Source organism: Artibeus jamaicensis, unplaced genomic scaffold (assembly GCF_021234435.1).
Source record: "Artibeus jamaicensis isolate MK-2021 breed Jamaican fruit bat unplaced genomic scaffold, CSHL_Jam_final scaffold_1019, whole genome shotgun sequence".
Taxonomy (NCBI): domain Eukaryota; kingdom Metazoa; phylum Chordata; class Mammalia; order Chiroptera; family Phyllostomidae; genus Artibeus; species Artibeus jamaicensis.
In genome coordinates this window covers 17,682,303-17,699,542 of record NW_026522025.1, presented here as the reverse complement: position 1 = coordinate 17,699,542, position 17,240 = coordinate 17,682,303, and the positions used below count along the sequence as shown (strand labels likewise).

The window sequence follows — 17,240 nt, the reverse complement described above, 5'->3', positions numbered from 1 at the left end:
GCTCCACCCCTTAGTGCATAACAGGTGCATCAACGAAAAAAATGGCCAAAATGAAAGAATGGATCAAAGCTCCAGAAAAAATACAACTAAATGATGAAGAGATGGCCAACCTACCAAATGCAGAGTTCAAAATACTGATGATCAGAATGCTCACAGAATTGGTTGAATTTGGTCCCAAACTAGATGAAAAAATGAAGGCTACACTAAGTGAAATGAAGGGAAATGCACAGGGAACCAATAGTAATGGGAAAAAAAACTGGGACTTAAATCAATGGAGTGTACCAGAAGGAAGAAAGAAACAACCAAACAGAAAAGAATGAAGAAACAAGAATTCAAAAAAAATGAGGAGAGGCTTAGGAGCCTCCAGGACAACTTTAAACATTCCAACATCCAAATTATAGGGGTACCAAATTGTAGAAGGGGAAGAGGAAGAACAACAAGTAGAAAACTTATTTGAACAAATAATAAAGGAGAACCTCCCCAATCTGGCAAAGGAGAGAGACTTCCAGGAAATCCAGGAAGCTCAGAGAGTCTCAATGAAGTTGAACCCAAGGAGGAACACACCAAAGCACATCATAATTACATTACCCAAGATTCAAATGAAGGAGAGAATCCTAGAAGCAGCAAGAGTTAAGGAAACAGTAACCTACAAAGGAGTTCCCATCAGACTGTCAGTGGATTTCTCAAAAGAGACCTTACAGGCAAGAAGGTGATAGAAAGAAGTATTCCAAGTCATGAAAAACAAGGACCCACATCCAAGATTGCTCTATTTAGCAAAGCTTTCATTTAGAATGGAAGGGCAGATAAAATGCTTCTCAGATAAGGTCAAATTCGAGGAGTTCATCATCACAAAGCCCTTCTTATATGAAATGTTAAAGGGACTTATCTAAGGAAAAGAAGATAAAAGTATGAACAGTGAAAGGACAGCAAATTCACAGTTATTAAGAACCACACCTAAAACAAAAGCAAACTAAGAGGACAGCTAGATCAGGAGTGGAACCATAGAAATGGAGATCACATGGAGGGTTACCAACAGGGAGTGGGAGGAGGAGAGGGGGGGAAAGGTACAGAGAATAAGTAGCATAGATGGTAGGTAGAAAATAGACAGGGGGAGGGCAATAATAGTATGGGAAATGTAGAAGTTAAAGAACTTGGGACACATGGACATGAACTAAAGGGGGGGATGTGGGTGGGAGAGGATGTGCAGGGTGGAGGGGAATGAATGGGGGAAAATGGGACAACTGTAATAGCATAATCAATAAAATAGATTAAAAATACAGAAGTATTTAGCTTTGCTGTGGATGCTGAGATGTTCAAACTCATACAAGATAGAACAGAATGCCTGCTTTTTGGACAGCTGTTATGAAGAAATATAAATGAACTTAAAAACAGATTTTATAAATTATTGCTGCAAAGACTTTCTGTATTTCATATCACATGAACACACCATCAGTTCAAACATGCTTTTTTAACATATTTACCTAAATTTTGTCACCCAGATGAGAGATGTGAAATCAGAGAGTTCTATGTCTTTCAAAGTTCTCCATTATTCAGAAAATTAATACTTATTCCCATCTTCCTGGATTGGATAACCCCACTGAGGAAGAAATTTGTCATGAATTCAGCATCATACTGAAGCCTGGATTTGATGTCTTGCTGTTCTGCATGCTTTTTTCCCTGTAATATGTCTTGTTTATTGTGTTTTATTTTTCACTCAATCTTCCTTTAAAACACTAATGAAGATTAAATCATCAATCAATAATTTGGACTGCCATGTCTAATATGAAAACTGAGGTTATATTTTGTGACTCAAAGCAAACACAGGGCTCTCTGTTCCCTAAGAGTAAGCTGATGACATCAGGGGCAGGGGGACATTATCCTCCTACACAGGTAGACAAAAATATAGCTGTACTCAGTTATGTCATGAGATATAGTTGTTCAAAATCTGAAGTATACAGGGGTATCTAGAATAGAAGTAGAACGCAATGAGTTTAGTTGTAGAGGATCCAAAAATTGTGGTACATATACACAATGGAATTCTATGCTGCAGAGAGAAAGAAGGAGCTACTACCTTTTGCAACAACATGGATGGAACTGGAAAGCATTATGCTGAGTGAAATAGGCCAGGTACTGAAAGACAAATACCATATGATCTCACCTTTAACAGGAAGCTAAACAACAAAACAAACAAGCAAGCAGAAAAAAAAAAACAAAGACACTGAAATAGAGAACAAGGGGATAGTGACCAGAGGGGAGAAGGAAGGGAAGTTAAGGGGAAAAAGGGGGAGGGATTTGGAGGAACAAATAGGAAGGACACAGGGATGAGAACTATGGGGGGTGGAAATGGGAGGGAGGTGGGGAGTGGGGGGCGGGGGAGGCTGGGATGGGAAAAATAGACAAAAAACTGTACTTGAAAAATAACTAAATAAAATTAATTAATAAAAAAAAGAAAGAAATGGTTCTAGAAATTTTGTGTATTTTTCTTTGTACTCCTGGGGAGTAAAAAAAAAAGCCAGAGGGATTCTCAACTTTTGGGAGGCTTCCCGTTGATTTAGTCAATGGGAGCTCTGGATAGACCTGTGCTTTCTGTTGTATGGTTTGGAAGCCAAACCAGGATCAAGGTTTTTGGCAGAGGATCAACTTTGTGATGCACCAGAGAGGTGGCATCAGTCCAAGAAGGTCATGAGGGTTAAAAACTAAATTAAACTACCATAGGACAATCTTAATGGAGTTGTGATGTTTTGTGGGTATGCACATTTTATCAGATGCAGCTCAGTGGGTTGGCCACTCATTCTGAAACAGATGTTCCAGGTATCGATGTAAACACATGTTGTGGCAGATTGAACCCCCAAGAGCTGTTTCATGGTGATAAATGCCATAGCAGTGTTGCAGGAGGGTTCAGTCTTGTTTCTTACTTCTCAGGATTCCATGAGGAAGCATTTTTCCTAAACTTCCTGAGTCCTTGCCCTATTCTCTTTTCCATGGATGTAGAAGGAGTTATCAATTGGCGTTTACCTGGGAACATTTGATTTTTTTCTGCCAAGGCCTCAGTTGTATAACAGCAGCCAGAGGATGAGGTTACATGGGCTAATCTTAGGAAGACCATTGTAGCCATGCAACTGAGACACATTCTCCAATATCAGTTTCATCACATAAACATAAACTGACAAAAAGTAGATTTTGGTGACTCAAGTAACAGTTGGAGAAGTTTTGGTTGGGAGCAGCACATATGGTTATTGGCTTTCAGCTTTAGTAAGTGGGCCATGCAGGATTTGACTTGTGGGTTTACGATGGTTTACAGCAGATTTACTTCCAAGCAAATGGTTGGTTTTGCACAGATGGGACTGTTTTATCAGCACTGCCTTGATCCTGCTGACCTTAACAGATGCTGGCCACAGTGTTTGAATTACTGCTGTATGGTCTTGAGCTTTGAGCTGGATAATCCCATAAGCACTATTCATGGCCTTATAATTCAGAAATCTTTTCTTGTGGATGTGCCCAGAGAAGAGTGGTGAATTAGATTAACAAATAAAGAAAAGAAATAGGGGGCCCTTACACTGAAGAGAATCTGCCCTCTCCTCGGTAAAATTGAAAAAGACAACAAAATCATTGAAATTATTGTATGCCTAAACACTTATGAAAAGAAGTAACAAAGACTGTGTTTGGAGCACTTGGCTCTTAGAACAGTTTATGTAAGGCATCCGGCAGGAATCAGAGTGGTGTTAAAAAGAGTCATGCTTCAGTTTTATTGTCAGAACAGAAGGAGTAAAAAAATAAAAACAAAATAAAGGAAAACTGGCTGCTTATTTTGAAGGAAAATAAAGATTTCCCCAGGAGAAATATTGAGTTTTATGGGATATGACATAGAACTTGGGATCTTGAAGGTGGAAAGAAACAAATACGAACAAGAAATGAACAGATCCAGATCTGACTAATGCTACAGAGGTGAATAGAAAAGCAAGAAATGTTTCAGCTTTACCAAATCTAACAGTTGTGACTGGAGCCTAAAGAAATCTAACCAAAGCAGAGAAGGAATTTCAGAGCGCAATCTAGAATGAATCCCTGAGAGAGGCCAGAATCAGGAAACTATTGGTGGTGCGGCCTTTTCAAGCTGTGTTTGAAGAATCCATTGCAATAGCATTTTGGAAATACAGCTTGAAGAATGGGGACACTATAGCAAGTATCAAAAAATATGGACAAATCTAAGGGTAGAAGACAGAAAACCAACAAAAATATTTAAAGCATTCTGAGGTAAGTTTCAAATGCTAACATCATCAGAGGTAAGGGTTCAAGTATTGCCTTGCCCTTAAAAACATCCCAGAAATGTATAAAATTAGTGTTTTAAAGAAAGATCCAGCAAAAATAAAGTATATTAAATAGGACATATTATAGGAAAAAGCATGCAGAACAATAAGAGATCAAATCCAGGCTTCAGTCTGATGCAGATTTCATGACAAGTTTCTTCCTAAATAGGGTTATCCGATCTAGGAAGATGGGAATAAATATGACTTTTTTGAATAATGGAGGATTTTGAAAGACTTAGAACTTGCTGATTTCACATCTCTTGTACAGGAGACAAAAATTTAGGTAAATATGTTAGAAAATAACTATTTGCATCCAAAAGCAATAAAAAACTAAAAATAAAAAGTATCAGTAAATAGTACTCATTTTACATTGTTAAAGAAGAAATTTACCAAATAAATGAGCAACTAAAACTCTTAGGAACTTAGGTCAGACCCCTGAAATAGTGTTGACAGATTTAACAAATTAAAATAAAGAAACTCTGATGGTTAATTTTGTGTCAAATGGACTGGGCTACAGTCCAGTGCATTAAATATGTGGCCATGCATTATTTTCAATTTTTCTGTGAGGGTGTTTTTGAATGTGGTCAGCATTTCATTGGCTAACACTGAGTAAAGCAGATTGCTCTCCATAATATGGGTAGGTCTCATCTAATCAGTGGAAAGCCTTTATAAAAAAGAACCTCCCTCAGAAAGAAGGAATCCTGCCAGCACATGGCATTTGAACTTGTCCTGCAACACTGGCTTCTCTCAGGGTCTCCAGCCTGTTGACCTACCCCACAGATTTTGGACTTACCACCTTCATAAGCACGTGAGCCAATTCTTTAATAAATCACATATGTCTCCTTCAGTATGTCTCATCTTTGTTGGATCTTCCTTTAAAATATATATTCTTTTTTTTTTTTGGAGAACCCTAACAGAAACACTCAGTTAAAGTTGAAATTAAATTTCAGGTAAAGAATGAATAATTTTTAGTATAAATGTTCCTAAATATTGTCTGAGACATACTATACTAAAAAAATTATTTGTTGCTTATCTGAATTTAAATTAACCAGGTGCCTTGTATTTTATCTGGCGACATTACCCTAAAAGCAGTAGAACCATAGATGGAGAAGAAACACAATGTGCCTAATTTACTTCTGTAAAAAAAAAAAAAGTAGAGCAGGAAAAAATTCTATTCAAGGCATGCCCAGAACAGTCAAATGTTGAGGAAAGCAAGTTTCTTGAAAGAGCAGACACTTATCCTATTTAGGTCCCTAAAGGCACACATTTTTGAACTAACAACAGCTGTTTTGAGGTCAGAAACATGAGGAGGTTAATTCTCCAGATTAGAACAGTAAGAAAGACAGTGGTTACATAAGCCTAAGCAATTCCACAGCAATGCACATGGCAATGGCCACTAGGGGTCCAGGACCAAAGACACCTGCTTACCAGACTTTGTAGCAGCTGTGCCATTAAACAGACTTACATTCAGTCCATCACTGGCACTCAAATGGAAAAAAAAGTTTCTGATCCCTTGTAATGCTAACACTGTTCGTCTGCTTTGTTCTTCTGCCACTGGTGAGGTCTTGCTCAAACACTACTGGTGCCACCTGCCAGGTTAAGAAGGTGCTTTTCTGGGTTCCCTGATGTTGCTGAGTTATATTCAGGGAAAGCACAGAACCACTGAGTGGAAGTATGAAGACACAGGATGTCATTGTTGCCACCATTTTCAGACAGATCTGCATGCTGTGGACAGCAAGACTAGGGTGTCCCGGGGCCCCATTGTTCTGCTGCTGTAGGCAGATTGAGACAACAGGCTGTTCTTACTTTTATAATTATGATTATGATTGTGATGATGATGTCTTTTGACAATGTAATGTTGTAGGTCTCTCTGTTGCTTAGTCCGGGGATTCATGGAAGATGAAAAGAAATCCCAAGGAACACGTCATGTTGTCTTTCCTCCAGTTTGGAAGTCCCAGCCAGTCTGTCTTCTTTCTTGAAGCTTTCAGAGGGCATTTTATCATGGTCTATTGAATAACTTCCAGGGTGTTTAATGAATTTTGAAGGGAGAAATGGGGAAAGGTGAGACCATGCTATCTGTTTCGTAATCAGACATTTTTCCTTCCCTCCCTCTTCCTTCCCTTCCCTCCTTTCTCTCTGTCTTGCTGTTTATCTGGTTTTCTTTCCTTCTTTTCTCCTTTTTTTGTACTTTCTCTCCACCCCCTTTCTCTCAAGCAGATCCCTGTGGTGTACTTTTATTTTTTAAATAAATTAATTAATTTCTTTATTCCTTCTGAAATATTTGTTAAAGACTTCCTGATTCCAGGCACTATGCTATGTGTTGTTGACATAATGGTAAATAAGATAGAACCTTATTCTTCAAAGAACTGATAGTGTAATTCTAAAACGCTTGTCTGAATGTATCTGGGTATGCTCTCATTTTACTGATAAGTAGAGTCACCATAATTTTTCAACTTTGACAAATATATTCAATTAAGACTTTGATAATTTTTTCCTTTAAATTGCTCTGATTTCTTTTTTAGAAGCATTTATAATTCTTAGGTTGGATTTTCACTTTTTATTTCTCCACAATTGTCATTATTTCCCTTCGTATTTATTGTTTGGTCATACTTTCTTTGTATTTGTGATTTTTAATATTTGTTCTTTAAATTCCAGGTGTGTTTACAGTATTAATTGTTTTCTTGACGCCTGTGGAGATTTGAAGTCTGCTCTTCATGTTTGGCTTTTTATAATTCTTTTCTTCATCAATGTTCATTTTTAGTTCTTTCTTTTTTTCCTGAAAAAAAGTTGCTGATTCTTCTGTATTGCTTATTTTATACCTATTTCCTAGATATATCTTTTTGTGATTACTTTTTGTGATTACTGAAAAGTTTTAGCAACTTAATAACTTTTTCTTCTAGTTTCTGAATTTATTATTTTCCAAAAGTATACTCTTCCTTTTCAGGGTAATTTTTTTCCTCTGGTTCTATAACATTTAAAACATATATATACTGTGTCCCCATTACTGAATTATAGGAACCCCCTGTGGTTGTAATTCACAGGGCAAGGGAATCGAGCACAAGATCAAGGTGAAGGGGTGGGTGGGAGCCAGACTGTGCACATCCTTTAATTATAGTAAAGCTTTCGTCTTTCTTCAGTGAGCAGTGCCCACAGAACCATTTTAGGATGAAAGCGGTCAGAACAATATCTAGGAAAGCCACTTACAGGAATATCCAGTAGAATCTTAGAGTCTCTGCAGAAGAAATGATCTGTGAACAGGTTCAAAACATAATGAGAAGCTGAAATTACAGACTTTGAAATGATAGTGAATGTCAGAGGAAAAAGGAGAAGAGGTATGAAAGATGACTCCAAGATGTATGTTTTTTGTATCAAAATGCTTAAGAACACCTAACAAACACTCACACCAAAATCACTGGAAGAAGCCCAGGCTTTGAGGGAATGATCGTGGATTTGGTGAGTTCGAGGCACAAATAAAATATCCAATAGGCGTAAAGTGTCAAGTAGCTATTTGGATATATGGAGACATGTATAGGTTGGAGGTATTACTTTGTGAGTCATCTGGTTACAGGAATAACTGATGCTGTGGGTGTACTGAGGCTGTCCATGGAGACAATATATTTGGGAGAAGACTTCAAATAGTTTTCAGAAATTGTAATGTGTTCTACATGCAAAAGAATAACCAGAGACACAGAGGAATCCAGGAGAGAACTGTGTTAAGGTGATGGAGGCATTAGAGGGTTTTCAAAAGGAGGAAACAATCAACAGTGTTCATTTTGGCTAACAAGTTAAATAGCATTGAAAAAAAAAACTCCTGATGGGTTTAGCAAGTGGTAGGCAGAATTCTAAGTTGGCCCCATAGTCACCACACCCTCAGTGTTCAAGCCCTTAGTAATCCCCTCCACTTGGATTGGCAGGATCTGTGACCTGCTTTTATCCAACAGAATATGGAAAAGATGGTGGTGTAGTCAGGGTTCCAGATCAGCTGGCTGTGAATGAATCAAAAGTAAATTATGTTGGGTGAGCCTGGCTTAATCAGGTGAAATCCCTAAAAAGAAGGACAGGGAGGAGAGAGTTTCCTTGCTGGCCCAAGGAAGTGGGCAGCCATACTGAGAAGCTACACCTAAGCAAGGACTGCGGGAGGCCTCTGAAACCTAAAGGTGGCCTCCCGCTGGAAGTCAGCAAAAAGCAGGGCTCCTGGTCATACAACTATAAGGAAAAAAAGTTCTGCCAATCACCTAAGTATGCTTGAAAATGGACTCTTTCTCAGTTGAGCTTTCAATGACACTTCAGCCTGGTACAACGCTGAGACAGAGAACCTAGCTAAGCCCTGTCTAGACTCCTGACACACAGAAACTGTGAGAAAATGAATGATGGCTGCTTCCAGCCACTAAATTTGTGGCAATTTGTTACACAGAAATAGAAAACTAACACAGCAATGTAAAGAGATTAGTGGTGGTGAGAATGAGAGCTGTCTCACAGAGTGACTGGGGAGGAGCCAGGCTGAGTGGGTTTGGAGGAGTGAGTGTAAGGTAAGTAAATGGAGTGAGTATAAGTGATTCTTTAGAGAGGTTTACCTGAGAATAGAGCAAGAATGTGGGGTTTCAAGTACAAACTTTTTATTATTTTTTTAAATGTGAAATAACTTGAGCATGTTTCAATCCCTGTCTTTTACAAGAAACTATTTGTACTGAAAGTTGGCCTTGCTAGATGCACAATAGATGTAATGACCTAATGTCGATCTTCACATTGAAAGTATTATGAAAGAAGGAAGTATGGATCATGCTCTTTAGTAAAACCTTCCTGATGCAATATTTCTAAATGCAAGGGAGCTCTCCTTGAATCTGGAAGATCCTCTAAGTTGGCGGTTCCTTTCTATTCTCAGTAAAGCGTAACCATTATCATTTCTCTTTCTATGTTGATTCTCTAAGTGATATTTTCCATCAGAGCTGACCAGCAAATCTTTGTCTGTGTCCCATATTGAATTTGTAGAATGATTGGGAAAGACCTATGCTGTGGTATGAGACAAATTACTATCTAATGTGCATTAGTATCTAACAATGTTGCAAGAATTTCAGCTTATGTTACTTGTTTAAAACCTATTCCTCACCATGCATTATTGTTTCTAAAAATGGTGGTAGCAATTTCGGTGGCTTTTCATTTCTGTGATCAGAAACACGATTGATTATTCTCACACATATGATTAGTTTGAAATAAAAAAAACAATAATAAGTGAAAAGAAAGAGAGGAAAGAAAACTTGCTGTGTTCCAGGTTCTCTGCCAAGAACTTTGTCTCTAAAGAATCCTACAAGGTAGGTGTAACATTTTTCAAATAAGTAAACTGATTCTCAGTTTAAAAATGTACTGAGAGCCCTGTAGCTGGTCACATTAAATGTCACATTAGAGAATAAGCCCTTTTGTGTGACTCTAAAGTTAATGTCTTAATTAACTAATATACGCTGCTTCTAATCTTAAAAAAAAAAGTCTTATTTTTTAGTGACTCAGCACTGGTCTGTAACAGGACAAGAAGAACTGTTCATTATACTAACAAGGGGTAATTAAGACCTCTCCAGAAGAGAATAATATTTCATTGGTTTCTCATTTCCCATGATGTCATCCCATGTATTTATAACACGGTAGGTCAATCCAGCTGAGTTCCTGCAGTGATATTTCAGAAGTAGTCCTGACCACCATAATCTGACTCATGAGGAATTTCTTGTTATAACATAAGCATCAGTCATATTATGTACCTTAGGATGGTAATGATAAAGCTTAACTCTGAAATATGCCTACAATCTTCAGTCTTTTGCATCCATGATGATTTACTATCGTCTTTAGCCAGTCATTTGACTCAGGCCGGTGGTTTTCAAATTTGAGTTTGCATCAGAATCTCGTGTAGGGCTCACTTCCAAATGCACATATTACTGGACCTGACTCTCAGAAGTTTTCACTCAGTAGATGGGGGTTGCAGCCCTTAAAATGTGCATTTCTAACAACTTCCCTGGTGCTGCTGCTGGTCCAAAGAACACACTTTAAGAATTAGTGGCTGATGCCAGGGTTAAAAAACCTTTTTCCATAAAGAATCAGGTAAATGACTTTGACTTCGTGGGCCATAGAGTCTGCCTCACAACTAATGAACTCTCCCTTTGCAGCCCTTCTGCTCCCAGAGCAGCCATACACCATGCAACACCTGAGTAAAAAGGAGATGGCTGTGTTTCAGGATGGTATTATTACAGACACAGGTGTCAGGCTGGATTTGTTCAATAGACTATCGTTGGCGAACATCTGGTCCACACCAACTCAGTACAAGAAGCCTGAACAATTACTTTGTGTATGTTGAATAGTAACTCTGTAAGATCAACTACAGATTTAATTATAAAATTTCTTCTAAATTTTTAAATGAAATCTACAGAATGACACCAGACTAAGCTGATTGTGATGAACTAGCATAGCGAAGAAACCCCAAAGTTTTCCTTCCTATGAACCCAGTGAAAGATGCAAGGGTCTCCATCTTACAGTTTTTACTTTAAGATATCCATGAACTCAATTTCCATTTTGAAATTTTAGTTTTAATTACATATTGTTTGAAGAGTTAGAAGCTATAACTCTTGTCAACTAAAACTAATACATTGAATGATATAAGTGCTAACCAAATCAGGTAGACTATTGACTTTATAATAAAACAAAACAAAACAAAACAAAACAAAACAAAAACAGTCTACTTGCCACGAGTGTGCCCAGAATTAATGTACTAGGTCTTTACTCACAACAGTGTACTTCAAACTAATTTAAAAGGCCAATGTAATGTTATAAGTCTACCTAACTGTACATGCCAATGAACCTATTGCATTAGCAAAATTTATTAAGATAAATTTTGTCAGAATGGTATGTGATTTACTGCCTTGAAAATAATTATATGCAATTACCATGAGGAAAGTTAGTATTATGGGTCATCCTGGAAACTAAAATTGCAAATATTATGTCAAACATTTCAAAAAATGCTAATGATTGGAAATATTTAAATAGAATCTTCACAGACAATTTTATACTCTAATATATGATAATATCAAGATGAAATAAAATGAGTTAATGGTGGGAAACATGCCTTCTATCTTGCAAAATGTTTTCTTAAATAGCATTGAATCAAATGTTTCTCTTTGTTAAATGGGTTTATATTTACCACAAGATATTTGTTATTTAGTCTCATATAGTGGTTTTCAAAGAGTTTTCAGTTTTAAAAAATGCCGAAAGAACAATATGGTCAAAGGAAACTAGAGAATGTATATTTTAAACACATTTCAAAAAGATTTTTTAACCTTAGGACTCCTGAAAAACATTAACATTCACAACATGACTATCTAAGAAAGATGTGGTAGATTATGCAACCCTTTCCAGTCTCATTGGACACCATATTATCAGTAGAGCATCTTAACAATGCATCCGTGTACTGTGTGGTCATGTGTTTTAAAAAATGAATTCAATTTGATTCAACAAATATTTATTAAGTAACTCTATTTTTTAATTACTTAAAGGTCAACCCTTTAGTTTTATTCTACTCACCAAAATCTATCTAGAATATAGTTAATTCTATTGAAATACTTACACTCCTCTTCAGGCCTCTTCCGAAGCGCTGCACGAACTTCTTTACAAGGACTTCTCTGATATTGTGGGGGATTCCTTCCCCTTATTAGGTTCTCCATCCTGTAAAAGATAACCAAAAGAATATATTACTACCAAAATCTTGATAAATTATGAGAAGATAAATGGTTTATAGCAATAGTCAACTATTCAATTCTCTACAGAGGCTTGTTATACTACATCATTGAGTATATAGCAAGGAATACTACAACAGGGAGTGGCAGGGACCATGGTAAACTGAAGAGTGCTTGACTTTTCCAAGACATTCCAGTTTTAAAAATGTAAAAAGACCATGTAGAGACTTATATGCACATTCTTTAGTTAAAGGCCGTAATGGACAGTTTGTGCTCTCCGCTTGTAATTTCATGCATTGAAGCTCTAAGCCCCAGTGTAATGATATATGGAGGTGGACCCATTGGGAGGTAGCCAGGTTTAAAAGGATGCTCGTGATGGAATTAGTGTCCTTAGAAGAACAGTAAGTGACCAGAGTCTGGATTCTCTCTCTCTCTCTTTCTCTGGCTTATGAGAACAGAGTGGGAAGGTAGTCATCTACAAATCAGGAAGGGGGCTCCCACCAGGAAATAAATCTGCTGGTACCTTGATTTCAGATTTCTCAGCTTTCAGAACTGTGAGAAATAAATTTCTGTTATGTAAGCCACCGGAGTGGCTTGTATTTTGTTATAGCAACCTAGATAACTAAGGCAGAGACCTACTGACTAAAGAGTGATTACTTGTAAACAAATTTGTCAAAAATCAGGCCACCCTTTAGAAAATAAAGAATACATATTTCACCAACATTTAGAATATCAATTTCAAGAGAGGAATTGCTGCTTTTCTTCCATGATAATACTAAATTGGGAGGAGTTTTCTAGTTCCAATAATTGTGACTTCTTAAAAAATTGGTTAATATAAAGTGTACTCTTAGTTACTAGTTACATAGAAATGCTGGCATCCAGAAATAATTAAAGCATCAAATGCAACTTGGGTTAGCATATTTAACAGCATATATACCTTGTGATTAGTATTTTCTGGTTTTAGTAAACCTTATAGTCTTGTACTTATTTTAATAAGATTTAAAAACACAGGATTTGAGTTGCTCAGGATTTGAAAATTCATAACAAAACCATGATATTTATCATTTTGATAATATAAACATGGCTTCTTAATATCTATATAATTATTCTAATGGGATATCACTGGTTTTGATAACTGTGCTGGTTGATAGCATGTATACTTTTGAAAACCACGTGTTATGGGTTGTGATAGTGGGTCTTCTGAAGTTGGTGGTACAGAGTTGTGCTTCAGGTGTCTAGAGAGGAAAATCAGGACAGGAGAATCCCATAAAACCATTGTTCAAAATAATGTGAAATATGAGACAAGTAACACTTTGTACTGGGATAGTAACATAACACTATTTTTTGTGGGAAATTGTCCCTGGTTTTTAAATCCACTTCTTCAAATATACGTCCTGAAATCACTCCATTTATGTGTAGGAGATGCAGTAAGTGTTTGTCTGAGTGTGTGTGTTTTTATGTTCATGTCTGTGTATATGCAGTATGCAAAAATGTTTCTCAATGTGCAATGATAACTTAAAACTTACTTTCAGCAGAAGTTCATTTTGAGTGAAAAACAGAGATATTTCTCTGTAGGTTATAATAATACAGTACCAGGAAACCAAGAGTTTATGACATAATTTGCTTTAACACTATATATGGGGGAAAATTAAGCTTCTAGGCCTGTCTCTGCAGTTTTGCCATGAGGCTTAGCCATATAAACTAAATTATAAACTTTCTGATTTGCGACTCTTGAATTAATTCCATGTGCAATTTTATTTACATTTCAGCAAATAAATGAATTTTCACGATGATCTAACAATAATGTAAGTGAACTAATGATTATTTGCTCAAATTTATAAGCTCAAAATAGTAAAAGACAGCAAACATAACCTTCACATGCAAATCTCTATATATCATTGTAATGTAATTTTAGAAACCAATTTCACTCATTGTGATCATACTCTGATGAGGAATGGCAACTTATCCTGGTTGTAATTCTATGTAAACTTCTCTCTTGGATGAGCTATTCTTTTACCTTTTATATTTCTGGCAATCAAACATGTGAAAGCAAAAGTGGTCTAGTTAATTTCCACTTCTCTGTGTTTGAAGGTTTGTCAGAAGATTTGAAATACAAGTGATAAAAAGTACTAATGGGGCTTCAGAAAATAGCAAAGATCCCCAAATCAAGTACCCAGGAATCATGCCCAAAGGGTGCACCCTGAGAATGATCACAAGCAGATCTATAGATTACGTCATGTTAGAAATAAAGCATAGCCTAGTGTGACGAACCCAAGTTCTGGAATCAGGCAACCTGGGCTCAGATACTAATCCTGTCTTCTTTTTAGTCCTCACCCAAGGATATGTTTTTTATTGCTTTGAGAGAGAGAAAGAAAAAAAGAAAGGGAGAAAGAGAGAGAGAGATCGATGTGAAAAGGAAACATGGAAGGGTTGCCTCCTGTACATGCCCTGACTGGGGATTGAACCCACAGCCTAGGGATGTGCCCTGACAGGAATCAAACCCACAACCTTTTGGTTTATGGGATGATGCTCCAACCATCTGAGACACCTGGCCAGGGCTCTAATTCTGTCTTTTAAAGAATGGCTTTAGGGAAAGAGTATGTACTTTGTGCCTTAATTTTCTCATAATTAAATAGGGATAACAGCCACCTCATAGGATTGTTGTGATGACTAAATATGTTAATATATGTAAAGTGCTTTACACTGTGTCTGTCACAATTCAAGAGCACAGCAAATGTCACTGTTATTCATCACAATGATCCCAAATAAAAATGAAATCATCTACTAAAATGTGAAATGTCTACTATGTTAAGACATATGAAAACTGGACTTTATTTAATAAAAAATTATAATGAATAACCACAGAGTCACGAAAATAATTCCACTAGGAGACTGAATAGTTGAAATTCTATTATGTAATACATAATGTAAGTTTGATGAAATTGTTACTAAATGTAATATTACTATTTATGGTAATATGTACTTATATATAAATAGCATACGTATTATAAATATAGAAATATAGAACTACACAAATAGCCCTGGCTAGTGTGGCTCAGTGGATTGAGTGTGGGACTGCAGACCAAAGGGTTGCTAGTTTGATTCCCAGTCAGGACACATGCCTAGGTTATGGGCCAGGTCCCTATTTGGGGGCAACCACTCATTGTTGCCTCTCTCCCTCCCTTTCTCTAACAATAAATAAATATTATCTTAAAAATAATAATACTACTCAAATATATATGTGTATATGTTGATCTGCTAATGACATGTTGATTTTTGATCATTTAGCTATTTTCACTGAAATGTTTGCTTCTGTCTGTGACATTTTAAGTTTTTGAGAACCACTAAAAAGAACTGGGGCCAAAAAAACCTCACTATAAATTATATATACCACACACTAAAAGAAGAAAACATTTTAAAACAGCATTAAATGTCCTTTTTTTCTCTAGAATGCTTAATGTTATGCCCAGTAGAGAACACTCTGGATCTAATTAAAAGTTTTACAGAGTGGTGTTCATGTCTGTGCTATTATATGACTGCAGCACTTCCATCTTCCTGAGATTCCAAGTTTGGCTGCTTGAACCCTTTACCCAGTGTCATCGATGATCTACAGTTCGCATTAAATAGTCAGACAAAATGACCAATGATCAAGTCTTGAAGCACAGCCAGGACACAGCAAAGGAGCTATTCCAGCTACTTTCAATTTGGCAAGACACCAACAGGAGCGTGTTAACAGTTTCAGCAGGGAGAGATTAGGTGTGATGACCACAGGCAAGACAGATGCTCTAACAGCTCATCGAAGAGCTCTGAAAAGTGCAGCCTACGTGGCAACTGCTGGGAAGAAGTAGAGGCAGCCAGATTGATATTAAAAAATCTGAAAAAACTATCAGAGATTATGAGCAAGGGTGTCCACGATTCTCCTAAACTTAGTTAAAAAATTGCCTGAGGAGCTTTAAACAAATATAGAGTCTCCCATTTCCAACACTAAAGATTTTCATTCTGTAGGCTGGGATCAGGTCAAGGTAGATGTATTTTTTAACATTAATCAGTTGTTTCTAAAGTAGCCTTACACTGGTCGCAATACTGACATTTGGGAACCCATTTGAAAATATATATACTTGCAGGTATAGGAGAGGGACCATTAGAAGGCTGATAATCTCAATAATGAAATAATTTCCTTCAGTAAGGTTTGTCAGACAGTTGGATCAGAGAATATATTTGGATTGATGTAGAATTGTGGGTTGAATTGGGAATGGGATTAATGAATAAGAAAATAAAGCTTGGGTGACAGTATGTTTGAAATAAATTTATACTAGATGGGGAAGGGAGATGGGGAAGGATGGAGTCACTAGAAGATACGGAGTTGGATTAAAACAATAGACATATCAGGTATAACTAGTTTTTTCCAAAAATTTCTATTATGTGCTAGATGCTAGGTAAGTTTATGCATACATTATTTACACATTCTTATTCTATCCAGAGTTAACCTAAGGCTCAGAAATGTTAAGTAACTGTTTAGAATCATATAGTAGGTAAATGAGGATTTTAATCCAGAACTTTCTGACTCCAGAGCTCATGTTATTAACTACCATGTGACCTGTGCAATAGAACTTTCCATGATGACGTAAATGTTTAATATCTGTGCTGTCCAGTAGAGTAGCTGCTAGCCATGTTCAGTTATTGAGCACTTGAATTGTGGCTGGCGTGACAGAGGAATGGAACTTGTGGGTTTAAAATTGTGTTGAATTTAAATTTATTTAAATTTCAATCGCCATTTTTGACTTCTGCAGTACACAGCACAGCCTATCTAGAAGCCCCTATTCAGCACATGACTAACACAAACACATAAAACTCCACTGAAGATCTTTGAATGAAACTCAATACGACCAAGCAAGAAAAGTCCTGGAAAAGTACTCCATATGAAAGTCTTCACAGACAAATGGAGAACTAAACTCCTCACTGTAGAATTGGCTCACAGTAACTTCTAAGAGCCTCCTTGCAGAAACACGCTTTTTCATGCAACCACAGTTTTCAACTATGAAGCTCTCCTAGCACATCTAAGTGCCTTGAACACACACTTAAAACTCCTTTCCATCCAGGGCCTCTACATACACTGTTCCCTTTCCCTTGAAAGATCCTCCTCCTATTCTGTCTGAATAACCGCTAATCATCCCTCCAGTCTTTGTAATGGTACCACTTTTGGAGATAATGAGGGATCACTTTGACC

The 17,240-nt window shown here is 36.9% G+C and overlaps 1 protein-coding gene across 1 annotated transcript in view; it reads right to left on the bottom strand.

The window, feature by feature from the left end:
- LRRC7 (leucine rich repeat containing 7) overlaps window positions 1-17,240 on the bottom strand; it is a 491,093-nt gene that overhangs the window by 367,616 nt on the left and 106,237 nt on the right. Inside the window, exon 2 of the mRNA XM_037145320.2 lies at window positions 11,905-12,002. Within this exon, the coding sequence (XP_037001215.1) occupies window positions 11,905-12,002 (98 nt within the window). The remainder of the gene's footprint in view (window positions 1-11,904; window positions 12,003-17,240) is intronic.